Source organism: Vidua macroura, chromosome 4, assembly GCF_024509145.1.
Source record: "Vidua macroura isolate BioBank_ID:100142 chromosome 4, ASM2450914v1, whole genome shotgun sequence".
In the NCBI taxonomy this organism is placed as follows: domain Eukaryota; kingdom Metazoa; phylum Chordata; class Aves; order Passeriformes; family Viduidae; genus Vidua; species Vidua macroura.
In genome coordinates, this window is record NC_071574.1 from 72,946,226 (window position 1) to 72,960,686 (window position 14,461).

Genomic DNA, 14,461 nt, shown 5'->3' on the forward strand with positions numbered 1-14,461 from the left:
GGCAAGGGTGGATTTGGGGATGGCAGCAAAGCTGCTCCTGTCAGACGGAGCTGGCAGGGCAGTGAAGGTCTCCAAGGTGCAGCAAATGATCCATTTCTGAGGAATTCCGCCCCAAAACTCCTCCATTTCCACGGAACAGCAAAATTAACTGTGGCCAAAGAAGAATTCTTGGAGAAAACAGCATCAGAATCTGACTAATTCCTGCCCTAAACTCTCCCATTTTTCAGGGAATAACAAAATTGCTGCATCCAAAAAAAAGTATTCTTGGAGAAAGCAGCATCAGAATCCAAACAATTTCTCCCCCCAAACTCCTCCATTTGTACGGAATCCAAAGAATCCTTGGAAATGGTATCAGAGAATCCAACCAATTCCTGCCCAAAATTCTCCCATTCCCACAGAATAATTCATTTTCCTTGGAAAAACAGCATCAGAATCCAACCAGTTCTTCCCCAAAACTCCTCCATTTCCAAGGAATAATGGAATTACTGCATCCAAAGAGGAATTCTTGGAGAAAACAAGATCAGAATCCAACCAATTCCACCCCAAAACTCTCCCATTCCCATGGAATAATGAAGTTAACAAATCCAAAGAATTCTTGGAGCCAACAGCGCCAGAATCCAACCAATTCCTGCCCCAAACTCCTCCATTTCCATGGAATATTGAAATTACTGCATCCAAAAAAAGTATTGCTGGAGAAAACAGCATCAGAACCCAACCAATTCCACCCCAAAATTCTCCCATTTCCATGGAAAAACGAAGTTAATGAATCCAAAGAATCCTTGGAACCAACAGCGCCAGAATCCAACCAATTCCTGCCCAAATTTCTCCAATTTCAATGGAATAATGGAGTTAATGAATCCAAAGGATTCCTGGAGGAAACAGCATCAGAATCCAACCAATTCCTGCCCAAAATTCCTCCATTTTGAAGGAATAATGGAATTACTGGATCCAAAGAGGAATTTGTGGAGAAAACAAGGTCAGAACCCAACAAATTCCTGCCCAAATTTCTCCCATTTCAATGGAATAATGGAGTTAATGAATCCAAGGGATTCCTGGAGGAAACAGCATCAGAACCCAACCAATTCCACCCCAAAATTCTCCCATTCTTACAGAATAACAAAATTACTGCATCCAAAGAAGAATTCTTGGAGCAAACAGCAAGAGAATCCAGCCAATTCCTGCCCAAAATTCCTCCATTTTCAAGGAATAATGGAATTACTGGATCCAAAGAGGAATTTGTGGAGAAAACAAGGTCAGAACCCAACAAATTCCTGCCCAAATTTCTCCCATTTCAATGGAATAATGGAGTTAATGAATCCAAAGGATTCCTGGAGGAAACAACATCAGAATCCGACCAATTCCTGCCCAAAAATCTTCAATTTCCATGGAATATTGAAATTACTGCATCCAAAATATTGTTGGAGCAAACAGCATCAGAACCCAACCAATTCCTCCCCAAAATTCTCCTGTTCCCATGGAAAAACAAAGTTAATGAATCCAAAGAATTCCTGGAGCCAACAGCGCCAGAACCCAACCAATTCCTGCCCAAAATTCCTCCATTTTGAAGGAATAATGGAATTACTGGATCCAAAGAGGAATTTGTGGGGAAAACAGCATCAGAATCCAAACAATTCCTGCCCAAAATTCCTCCATTTTCAAGGAATAATGGAATTACTGGATCCAAAGAGGAATTTGTGGAGAAAACAAGGTCAGAACCCAAACAATTCCTGCCCAAATTTCTCCCATTTCAATGGAATAATGGAGTTAATGAATCCAAAGGATTCCTGAAGGAAACAGCATCAGAATCCAACCAATTCCACCCCAAAATTCTCCCATTCCCATGGAAAAAATGAAATTAATGACTCCAAAGAATTCTTGGAGCCAACAGCGCCAGAACCCAACCAATTCCTGCCCAAAATTCCTCCATTTTGAAGGAATAATGGAATTACTGGATCCAAAGAGGAGTTTGTGAAGAAAACAAGGTCAGAACCCAAACAATTCCTGCCCAAATTTCTCCCATTTCAATGGAATAATGAAGTTAATGAATCCAAAGGATTCCTGGAGGAAACAGCATCAGAATCCAACCAATCCCTGCCCAAAAATCTTTCATTTCCATGGAATATTGAAATTACTGCATCCAAAAAAAGTATTGTTGGAGCAAACAGCATCAGAACCCAACCAATTCCACCCCAAAATTCTCCCATTTTCAAGGAATAATGGAATTACTGGATCCAAAGAGGAATTTGTGAAGAAAACAAGGTCAGAACCCAACCAATTCCTGCCCAAATTTCTCCCATTTCAATGGAATTATGGAGTTAATGAATCCAAAGGATTCCTGGAGGAAACAGCATCAGAATCCGACCAATTCCTGCCCAAAAATCTTTCATTTCCATGGAATATTGAAATTACTGCATCCAAAAAAAGTATTGCTGGAGAAAACAGCATCAGAACCCAACCAATTCCACCCCAAAATTCTCCCATTTCCATGGAATAATGAAGTTAATGAATCCAAAGGATTCCTGGAGGAAACAGCATCAGAATCCAACCAGTTCCTGCCCAAATTTCTCCTATTTCAATGGAATAATGAAGTAAATGAATCCAAGGGATTCCTGGAGGAAACAGCATCAGAATCCAACCAATCCCTGCCCAAAATTCCTCCATTTTCAAGGACTAATGGAATTACTGGATCCAAAGAGGAATTCGTGGAGAAAACAAGGTCAGAATCCAACCCACTCCTGCCCAAAAATCTTCAATTTCCATGGAATATTGAAATTACTGCATCCAAAGAAGAATTATTGTTGGAGCAAACAGCATCAGAATCCAACCAATTCCACCCCAAAATTCTCCCATTTTCAAGGAAAAACGAAGTTAATGAATCCAAAGAATTCATTCCAAAGAGGAATTTGTGGAGAAAACAAGGTCAGAACCCAACCAGTTCCTGCCCAAATTTCTCCCATTTCAATGGAATAATGGAGTTAATGAATCCAAAGGATTCCTGGATGAAAACAGCATCAGAATCCAACAAATTCCTGCCCAAAAATCTTCAATTTCCATGGAATATTGAAATTACTGCATCCAAAAAAAGTATTGTTGGAGCAAACAGCATCAGAACCCAACCAATTCCACCCCAAAATTCTCCCATTTCCATGGAAAAACGAAGTTAATGAATCCAAAGAATTCTTGGAGCCAACAGCGCCAGAATCCAACCAATTCCTGCCCAAATTTCTCCTATTTCAATGGAATAATGAAGTTAATGAATCCAAAGAATTTTTAGAGCAAACAGCATTAGAATCCAACCAATCCCTGCCCACAATTCCTCCATTTTCAAGGAATAATGGAATTACTGGATCCAAAGAGGAATTTGTGGAGAAAACAAGGTCAGAACCCAACAAATTCCTGCCCAAAAATCTTTCATTTCCATGGAATATTGAAATTACTGCATCCAAAGAAGAATTCTTGGAGCAAACAGCATCAGAACCCAACCAATTCCACCCCAAAATTCCCCCATTTCCATGGAAAAGCAAAGGTAATGAATCCAAAGAATTCTTGGAACAAACAGCATCAGAATCCAACCAGTTCCTGCCCAAATTTCTCCCATTTCCATGGAATAATGAAGTTAATGAATCCAAAGGATTCCTGGAGGAAACAGCATCAGAATCCAATCAATCCCTGCCCAAAATTTCTCCATTTTCAAGGAATAATGGAATTACTGGATCCAAAGAGGAATTTGTGGAGAAAACAAGGTCAGAACCCAACAAATTCCTGCCCAAATTTCTCCCATTTCCATGGAATAATGGAGTTAATGAATCCAAAGGATTCCTGGAGGAAACAGCATCAGAATCCAACCAATTCCACCCCAAAATTCTCCCATTCCCATGGAAAAAATGAAATTAATGAATCCAAAGAATTCTTGGAGCCAACAGCGCCAGAACCCAACCAATTCCTGCCCAAAATTCCTCCATTTTCAAGGAATAATGGAATTACTGGATCCAAAGAGGAGTTTGTGAAGAAAACAAGGTCAGAACCCAACAAATTCCTGCCCAAATTTCTCCCATTTCAATGGAATAATGGAGTTAATGAATCCAAAGGATTCCTGGAGGAAACAGCATCAGAATCCAACAAATCCCTGCCCAAAAATCTTCAATTTCCATGGAATATTGAAATTACTGCATCCAAAAAAAGTATTGTTGGAGCAAACAGCATCAGAACCCAACCAATTCCACCCCAAAATTCTCCAATTTTCAAGGAATAATGGAATTACTGGATCCAAGGAGGAATTTGTGGAGAAAACAAGGTCAGAACCCAAACAATTCCTGCCCAAATCTCTCCCATTTCAATGGAATAATGAAGTTAATGAATCCAAAGGATTCCTGGAGGAAACAGCATCAGAATCCAATCAATTCCTCCCCAAAATTCTCCCATTTCCATGGAAAAACAAAGTTAATGAATCCAAAGAATCCTTGGAACCAACAGAGCCAGAACCCAACCAATTCCTGCCCAAATTTCTCCCATTTCAATGGAATAATGGAGTTAATGAATCCAAGGGATTCCTGGAGGAAACAGCATCAGAATCCAATCAATTCCTGCCCAAAATTCCTCCATTTTGAAGGAATAATGGAATTACTGGATCCAAAGAGGAATTCGTGGAGAAAACAAGGTCAGAATCCAACCCACTCCTGCCCAAAAATCTTCAATTTCCATGGAATATTGAAATTACTGCATCCAAAGAAGAATTATTGTTGGAGCAAACAGCATCAGAATCCAACCAATTCCACCCCAAAATTCTCCCATTCTTACAGAATAACGAAATTACTGCATCCAAAGAAGAAATCTTGGAACAAACAGGAACAGAACCCAGCCAATCCCTGCGCAAAACTCCTCCATTTTCAAGGAATAATGGAATTACTGGATCCAAAGAGGAATTTGTGGAGAAAACAAGATCAGAACCCAACAAATTTCTGCACAAATTTCTCCCATTTCAATGGAATTATGGAGTTAATGAATCCAAAGAATTTTTGGAGGAAACAGCATCAGAATCCAACCAATCCCTGCCCAAAAATCTTCAATTTCCATGGAATATTGAAATTACTGCATCCAAAATATTGTTGGAGCAAACAGCATCAGAACCCAACCAATTCCTCCCCAAAATTCTCCTGTTCCCATGGAAAAATGAAGTTAATGAATCCAAAGAATTCTTGGAGCCAACAGCGCCAGAACCCAAACAATTCCTGCCCAAATTTCTCCTATTTCAATGGAATAATGAAGTTAATGAATCCAAAGAATTTTTAGAGCAAACAGCATTAGAATCCAACCAATCCCTGCCCACAATTCCTCCATTTTCAAGGAATAATGGAATTACTGGATCCAAAGAGGAATTTGTGGAGAAAACAAGGTCAGAATCCAACCAATTCCTGCTCAAAAATCTTCCATTCCCATGGAATATTGAAATTACTGCATCCAAAGAAGAATTCTTGGAGCAAACAGCAACAGAACCCAACCAATTCCACCCCAAAATTCTCCAATTTTCAAGGAATAATGGAATTACTGGATCCAAGGAGGAATTTGTGGAGAAAACAAGGTCAGAACCCAAACAATTCCTGCCCAAATCTCTCCCATTTCAATGGAATAATGAAGTTAATGAATCCAAGGGATTCCTGGAGGGAACAGCATCAGAATCCAACCAATTCCTCCCCAGAATTCTCCCATTTCCATGGAAAAACAAAGTTAATGAATCCAAAGAATCCTTGGAACCAACAGCGCCAGAACCCAACCAATTCCTGCCCAAATTTCTCCAATTTCAATGGAATAATGGAGTTAATGAATCCAAGGGATTCCTGGAGGAAACAGCATCAGAATCCAACCAATCCCTGCCCAAAATTCCTCCATTTTGAAGGAATAATGGAATTACTGGATCCAAAGAGGAATTTGTGGAGAAAAAAATGTCAGAATCCGACCAATTCCTGCCCAAAAATCTTTCATTTCCATGGAATATTGAAATTACTGCATCCAAAATATTGTTGGAGCAAACAGCATCAGAACCCAACCAATTCCTCCCCAAAATTCTCCCATTCCCATGGAAAAACAAAGTTAATGAATCCAAAGAATTCCGGGAGCCAACAGCGCCAGAACCCAACCAATTCCTGCCCAAAATTCCTCCATTTTGAAGGAATAATGGAATTACTGGATCCAAAGAGGAATTTGTGGAGAAAACAAGGTCAGAACCCAACAAATTCCTGCCCAAAAATCTTTCATTTCCATGGAATATTGAAATTACTGGATCCAAAGAAGAATTCTTGGAGCAAACAGCAACAGAACCCAACCAATTCCACCCCAAAATTCTCCCATTCCCATGGAAAAAATGAAATTAATGACTCCAAAGAATCCTTGGAGCCAACAGGAGGAAAATCCCGGCTTCACTCACCAGGACGGAGTAGATGTGGAGGCATCGATAGACCGGGGAGAAATCCACCAAATCCTGGGCTCCCGGCACCTAAAACAGGGAGAAAATCCATGAAAAACGTGGGAAACCCACCAAAAAAAACATGGAGAGAGGAAGTAAAACTGCAAGGAATTTAATTATGGGCAAGTGGAGCACTAAAATATCACAGAGAGACAAGTGAAATCCTAGAAAAAATCACATTTAAATGAGTTTGTCACTCAAAAAAAATCACATTTTGGTGAATGAAACTATTAAAAGTAATAAAATTTAAATAAATGTCATTAAAAATCCAAACAAGGTGAGTGCAACTCACAAAAATTTCATTTATAAGTAAGTAGAATTGAAAAAAATGTAATTATGGGTAAGTGGAACTCGAAAATATGACAGACAGACAAGTGAAATCCTAAAAAAAATCACATTTAAATGAGTTTGTCACTCAAAAAAAATCACATTTTGGTGAATGAAACTATGAAAAAAAATAAAAATTAAATAAATGTCATTAAAAATCCCATCTAAGGTGAGTGCAACTCACAAAAATTTCATTTATAAGTAAGTAAAACTGCAAAAATGTAAATATGGGTAAATGGAGCTCGAAAATATCACAGAGAGACAAGTGAAATCCTAAAAAAAATCACATTTAAATGAGTTTGTCACTCCAAAAAAATCACATTTTGGTAAATGAAACTATTAAAAGTAATAAAATTTAAATAAATGTCATTAAAAATCCCCTCTAGATGAGTGCAACTCACAAAAATTTCATTTTTAAGTAATTAGAATTGAAAAAAATGTAAATATGGGTAAGTGGAACTCGAAAATATGACAGAGAGACAAGTGAAATCCTATAAAAAATGACATTTAAATTAGTTTGTCGCTCCAAAAAAATCACATTTTGGTGAATGAAACTATGAAAAAAATCGAATTTAAATAAGCATCACTCTAAAAATCCCTTCTAGGTGAGTGCAACTCACAAAAATTTCATTTATAAATAAGTAGAACTGCAAAAAATCTAAATATGGGTAAATGGAACTTGAAAATATCACAGAGAGACAAGGGAAATCCTAAAAAAAATCACATTTAAATGAGTTTGTCACTCAAAAAAAATCACATTTTGGTGAATGAAACTATGAAAAAAATAAAATTTAAATAAATGTCACTAAAAATCCCATCGAGGTGAGTGCAACTCACAAAAATTTTATTTATAAGTAAGTAGAATTGAAAAAAATGTAATTATGGGTAAGTGGAGCACTAAAATATGACAGAGAGACAAGTGAAATCCTAAAAAAAATGACATTTAAATTAGTTTGTCACTCCAAAAAAATCACATTTAGCAGAATGAAACTATTAAAAGAAATAAAATTTAAATAAATGTCACTAAAAATCCCATCGAGGTGAGGGCAACTCACAAAAATTTCATTTATAAATAAGTAGAACTGCAAAAAATGTAAATATGGGTAAGTGGAGCACTAAAATATGACAGAGAGACAAGGGAAATCCTAAAAAAAATCACATTTAAATGAGTTTGTCACTCAAAAAAATCACATTTAGCAGAATGAAACTGTTAAAAGAAATAAAATTTAAATAAATGTCATTAAAAATCCCATCGAGGTGAGTGCAACTCACAAAAATTTTATTTATAAGTAAGTAGAACTGCAAAAAATGTAAATATGGGTAAGTGGAATTTGAAAATATGACAGAGAGACAAGTGAAATCCTAAAAAAAATCACATTTAAATGAGTTTGTCACTCAAAAAAAATCACATTTATGTGAATGAAACTATTAAAAGTAATAAAATTTAAATAAATGTCATTAAAAATCCCATCGAGGTGAGCGCAACTCACAAAAATTTTATTTATAAGTAAGTAGAATTGAAAAAAATGTAATTATGGATAAGTGGAGCACTAAAATATCACATGGAGAGAAATTAAACCTTTAAAAAAAAATCAAATATAAATGAATGTCACTCTAAAAAAAAACCATTTGGGTAAATGAAACTATAAAAAATCATTTAAATTGTATTTGGTTTATCATAAATTGTGGTAAAAATATAATTTTTTTTCCAAATATTTTCTCAGGAATTATATAAATGTCACTTTTAGGTGAGTGCAACTCTAAAAAAAATTCCAATTTAAATAAATTCTACTCTAAGAAAAATCACTTTTAGGTGAATAAAACTCTGAAAAATTCAAATATAAATAAATTCCACTCTAAAAAAATCACTTTTAGGTGAGCGTAGATCTAAAAAATGCTAATATTAATTATTTAATATTAATATTTTAATATTAAATTTTAAATATTGAATTAATTAAATATTAAATTTTGCCGCTGCAAAAAAAAAAAAAGCCCCTTTTTAGGTGAATATAACTCTAAAAAATTCAAATATAAATAAATTCCACTCTAAAAAAAATCATTTTTAGGTGAATAAAACTCTAAAAAATTCAAATATAAATAAATTCCACTCTAAAAAAAATCACTTTTAGGTGAGTATCACTCTTAAAAATTCAAATATAAATAAATTCCACTCTAAAAAAAATCATTTTTAGGTGAATATAACTCTAAAAAATTCAAATAGAAAGAAATTCCACTCTTAAAAAAATCACTTTTAGGTGAATAAAACTCTAAAAAATTCAAATATAAATAAATTCCACTCTAAAAATATCATTTTTAGGTGAATAAAACTCTAAAAAATTCAAATATAAATAAATTCCACTCTCAAAAATCACATTTAGGCCAATGAAATTATAAAGAAATCACATGTAGAGAAGTGTAACTCAAAAAAAAAATCATTTTTAGGGGAGTGCAACTCTAAAAAAAATTCAAATATAAATAAATTCCACTATAAAAAAATCATTTTTAGGTGAATAAAACTCTAAAAAATTCAAATATAAATAAATTCCACTCTAAAAAAATCACTTTTAGGTGACTAAAACTCTAAAAATTCACATTTAAATAAGTTTATCACACCAAAATATCATTTCTAGGTGAGAGTGGCTCCAAGCCCAGTGGGCCCAGGGCAAAGCCACGATTCCAGGTATGGAAAAATCCATTTAATTCCTGCGATCTCCCCAAATATTCCGATTTTTCAGGGGCTTGGAAGCAGGAAAATGTCCTTGAATGTCGGGTTTGCTCCTCGCGCAACACAAAGTGGGGAAAAAAGGCAAAAACCAGGAAAAAAACCCAAAAAAAACCCCCAAAATTCTTTGGATTTCACGTTGGCTTTGCTTGAAAGCTCCATTTGGGTTGGATTTTTCCCGGATTTTCCCCTCGGGAAGAGGCGCCAGGGAGGCTCCGGGAAGGGAATTTGGGATGGGTGGGATCGGAGGGGGAATTCCTCGCCAAGATCCCAGCCCGATCTCCCCTTTCCCAGTGGGAGCCATTCCCTGGCTCCTGTCCCTCTGTCCCTTGTCCCCAGTCCCTCTCCAGCTCTCCTGGAGCCCCTCCAGGGACTCTGAGAATTCCTTGGAATTTTCCCTTCTCCAGGGGAACATTCCCAGCTCTCCCAGAGCAGAGGGGCTCCAGGATCCTGGAATGGGTTGGGTTGGGAGGGACCTTAAATCCCACCCCATCCCATCCCATCCCACCCCGTTCATGACAGGGACACCTCCCACTGTCCCAGCTGGATCCAACCTGGCCTTGGACATTCCCAGGGATCCAGGGGCAGCCCCAGCTGCTCTGGGAATTCCAGCCCAGCCCCTCCCCACCCTCCCAGCCAGCAATTCCTTGCCAAGATCCCAGCCCAATCTCCCCTTTCCCAGTGGGAGCCATTCCCTGCCTCCTGTCCCTCTGTCCCTTGTCCCCAGTCCCTCTCCAGCTCTCCTGGAGCCCCTTCAGGGACTCTGAGCATTCCCTGGATTTTTCCCTTCTCCAGGGGAACATTCCCAGCTCTCCCAGCCCTCAGGACAGGCGATCCCAGCCCCATTCCCTGCTGGGAATCCTTCCTCCCTCCTGGTGATCCAAGCCAGCCCGGCTGGAGGAGCCGCAGGGCTGGAGAGCAGTGCCAGGGAGCCAGGGAATCCCAGGGCCAGGGATGAGGAGCTCAAATCCATCCCCGGGATTCATCCCTTTGCTGCCTCGATCCCCCTGAGCCTCCTGCTTCCCCTTCCTGCGCCCCTGGGCTGGCACTGACGAGTTTTTGGGATCTGGAGGTGATCCTGGTGCTGCAGGATGGGATTCCCACCTCCTGCCTCTGGAGCTGCTCTTGGAGCAGCCCGGGATGGTGGGAGTGTCCATCACAATGGGATGGGGGTTCAGGGTCCCTCCCATCCCAAACCAGTCTGGGATCCTGGGATCCCTCATTTCAGCCCCATCAGGAATCTCTGCAGTGCTGAGATCCGATTTTCCTTGCATGGAGGAGATTCTTTCACTCCAGCTCCACATCAGAGAGGAGTTTATCCCACAAAATCCTCAGGGTGTAGAGGTGGGAATCCCATCCTGGATCATCTCAGGATGGGCTTTAAGGTCCTTCCCATCCCAAACCAGTCTGGGATCCTGGGATTCCCCATTCAGCTCCAGCCAGGACCCTCTGCAGCCCCAATTTCCCTCACCCCCTGTGATCCTTTAACAGCTCCATTCCCGCCCCAGGGAGGAGTTTATCCCACAAAATCCCATCCCATCGGGGATCGCCTGTCCTGAGGGTTGGGAGAGCTGGGAATGTTCCCCTGGAGAAGGGAAAAATCCAGGGAATCCTCAGAGTCCCTGGAGGGGCTCCAGGAGAGCTGGAGAGGGACTGGGGACAAGGGACAGAGGGACAGGAGCCAGGGAATGGCTTCCACTGGGAAAGGGGAGATTGGACTGGGATCTTGGCAAGGAATTGCTGGCTGGGAGGGTGGGGAGGGGCTGGGCTGGAATTCCCAGATTGGCTGTGGCTGCCCCTGGATCCCTGGCAGTGCCCAAGGCCAGGTTGGGGTCACCTGGGATTGTGGGAGGTGTCCCTGCCCACAGCAGGGGTGCAATTGATGATTTTTAAGATCCCTTCCATCCCAAGCCATTCCACGATTCCATGAAATTCTCCCTCTGCCTGGATTCACACATCACACAATGACCCTGTCTCACATTCACAAATTCAGGTGTTTATCTGATATTTCAATCCTCAGACACATCTAAAAATTCTCTGAATTTAGCCCTGAAGAAGTGCCTGCATTTCCTGAGCCAGAGCTGCACTGCCAGCGCTCCCAACAATCCATAAATCCCTGATTTTTGGGACGTGCCGATGCCACGGGAGCTCGGGCTGCCCCAGGCTCCCCTGACACCTCCTCCAGCCCAGTCTCGGCGTTTTATCCCTCTTGATTTCCAGAACAAAGGATTTATTCATCTTGTCCCAAAATTTCCCAGTCCACACAACATCAACCTCCCAATCTCATTCCCAAATCCTGCAGCAGGCACGTTCCCGGAGCTGGGAGCGGGGCAGGGCTCTGGAAACACCCAAAGCCCTCCTGCGAGTGGGGTTCAACAATCCCTGCAGCACATTTAACCCCTGCAAGGTGAGTTTTCCATGGAAACCTGCAGCCCTGGCTCAGAGTTTAGGGAAGCTTTGCTCTGGGATTGGATAATTTGGGATGCGAGGGTTAATTTGGGATGCAATGGTTAATTTGAGATGCGAGGGTTAATTTGGGATAGGATGGTTAATTTGGGATAGGATAGTTAATTTGGGATGTGAGGGTTAATTTGGGATAGAAGGGTTAATTTGGGATGCAATGGTTAATTTGGGATAGGATGGTTAATTTGGGATAGAAGGGTTAATTTGGGATGTGAGGGTTAATTTGGGATAGGAGGGTTAATTTGGGATGTGAGGGTTAATTTGGGATGCGAGGGTTAATTTGGGATGCGAGGGCTAATTTGGGATACGAGGGTTAATTTGGGATAGAAGGGTTAATTTGGGATAGGATAGTTCATTTGGGATAGGATAGTTCATTTGGGATAGGAGGGTTCATTTGGGATAGGAGGGTTAATTTGGGATGCAAGGGTTAATTTGGGATTTGAGGGTTAATTTCAGATGTGAGTGTTAATTTGGGATGTGAGGGTTAATTTCAGATGTGAGGTTTAATTCGGGGTGCGAGGGTTAATTTGGGATTTGAGGGTTTGGATCTCGGATCCGTGGTGGGTTCTGGTGGAAAAGCAGGACACGAGCACAGGTTCTGTCCCTCAGCGAGGGTGAAAAGCCTCCGGACTGGAACACCAGTAATTCCAGAGGAGCCAAATCCAGGGATTTGGGAACCATCCCGGAATCCCATTGATGGGAATGCATGGATGGGCTGGGCCAGAGGGACACGGACAGGACACAGAGCCCAGAGAGGCTCCACTGCAGGACAGGGCCGGGAGCAGGGGGGGCTGCAGGTGACACCAACAGGAATTGTCCCCAAAACTCCACTGCTGCCACCAGCGACGGCTCCGCTCCAATCCAGCTTTGAAGTCGCCAGGAAAAGGAGATGGAGATGCTGGAGAGAACCCAGGGGACATCAGGGAGCTGGAGCCAGGCTGGGAGAGATGGGAATGTTCATCTGGAGAAGGGAAAAATTCCAGGGAATCCTCAGGGTCCCTGAAGGGGCTCCAGGCAGAGCTCAGAGCCCCCCTGAGCCTCCTTTGCTCCAGGCTGAGCCCCTTCCCAGCTCCCTCAGGAACTCTCCAGCCCCTTCCCAGCTCCCTCAGGAATTCTCCAGCCCCTTCCCAGCTCCCTCAGGAACTCTCCAGCCCCTTCCCAGCTCCCTCAGGAATTCTCCAGCCCCTTCCCAGCTCCCTCAGGAATTCTCCAGGCCCTTCCCAGCTCCGTTCCCTGCCCTGGGCACGCTCCAGCCCTTCCAGGTCTCTCTTCTCATGCGGAGCCCAAAATTGGAATGGCTCCATTTCCACCTGAGAGATTTTTTTTGGCCAATAAATAAATAATTTTCTTTCCAAAAAGGACAAATCTCCAGGAGGATTCACTCTTGTGACCCAGGGACAGGGAATGCCTGGAGCTGTTCCAGAGGAAGCTCAGGCTGGAGATCAGGAAAGGCTCTTCCCCAGAGGGTGCTGGCACTGCCCAGGCTCCCCACGGAATGGGCACGGCCCCGAGGCTGCCGGAGCTCCAGGAGCCTTTGGACAGCACTGCCAGGGATGGCCAGGGTGGGATTTTGGGGGTCTGGGGTTGGATGGATGATCCCTGTGGATGGATGATCCCTGTGGATCCCTTTCCATTCAGGAGATTCCCTGATTCTACGAGGAAGGAACGTGGGGAACTCAAAGCTGATCAGGAGCAAACAGCTCGCTTTTCCTTCCTCCATGGGGGCTCCTCCATGGGATCTCCTCCAAGGGATCTCCTCCATGGGATCTCCTCCATGAGGGTTCCTCCACAGGATCTCATCCATGGGATCTGCTTCATGGAGGCTCCTCCATGGGATCTTCTCCATGGGATCTTCTCCATAGGGTCTCCATAGGATCCCCTCCATGGAATCTCCTCCATGGATCCCCTCCATAGGATCTCCCCCATGGGATCTCCTCCACAGGATCTCATCCATGGGATCTCCTTCATGGGCACTCCTTCATGGGGGCTCCTCCATGGGATCTCCTCCGTGGGATCTCATCCATGGGATCTCATTCATGGGACCTCATCCATGGGATCTCCTCCATGGGATCTCCTCCGTGGGGGTTCCTCCATGGGATCCCCTCCATGGAATCTCTCCTCCATGGATCCCCTCCATAGGATCTCCCCCATGGGATCTCCTCCATGGGATCTCCCCCATGGGATCTCCTCCATGAGGGTTCCTCCACAGGATCTCATCCATGGGATCTCCTCCATGGGATCTCCCCCATGGGATCTCCCTCACTGGATCTCCTCCATGGGAACTCCTCCATGGGATCTACTCCATGGGGTTTCCTCCATGGGATCCACTCCATGGAATCTCCTCCATGGATCTCCTCCATGGAATCTCCTCCATGGAATCTCCTCTATGGAATCTCCCCCATGGGATCTCCCCCATGGGATCTCCTCCAGGACACCTGGCCAGGTGCAGCCGGGGGTCCCGTGGCTGCTGCCCCTCCCCACTGTTCTTC

The 14,461-nt window shown here is 42.3% G+C and overlaps 1 protein-coding gene across 2 annotated transcripts in view; it reads right to left on the reverse strand.

Annotated features, from left to right (window-relative positions):
* Window positions 1-14,461, reverse strand: part of EXOC6B (exocyst complex component 6B) — a 320,629-nt gene that overhangs the window by 164,166 nt on the left and 142,002 nt on the right. For both annotated transcript variants that reach the window (XM_053974945.1, XM_053974944.1), the window contains one exon: window positions 6,422-6,490. In XM_053974945.1, the coding sequence (XP_053830920.1) occupies window positions 6,422-6,490 (69 nt within the window). The remainder of the gene's footprint in view (window positions 1-6,421; window positions 6,491-14,461) is intronic.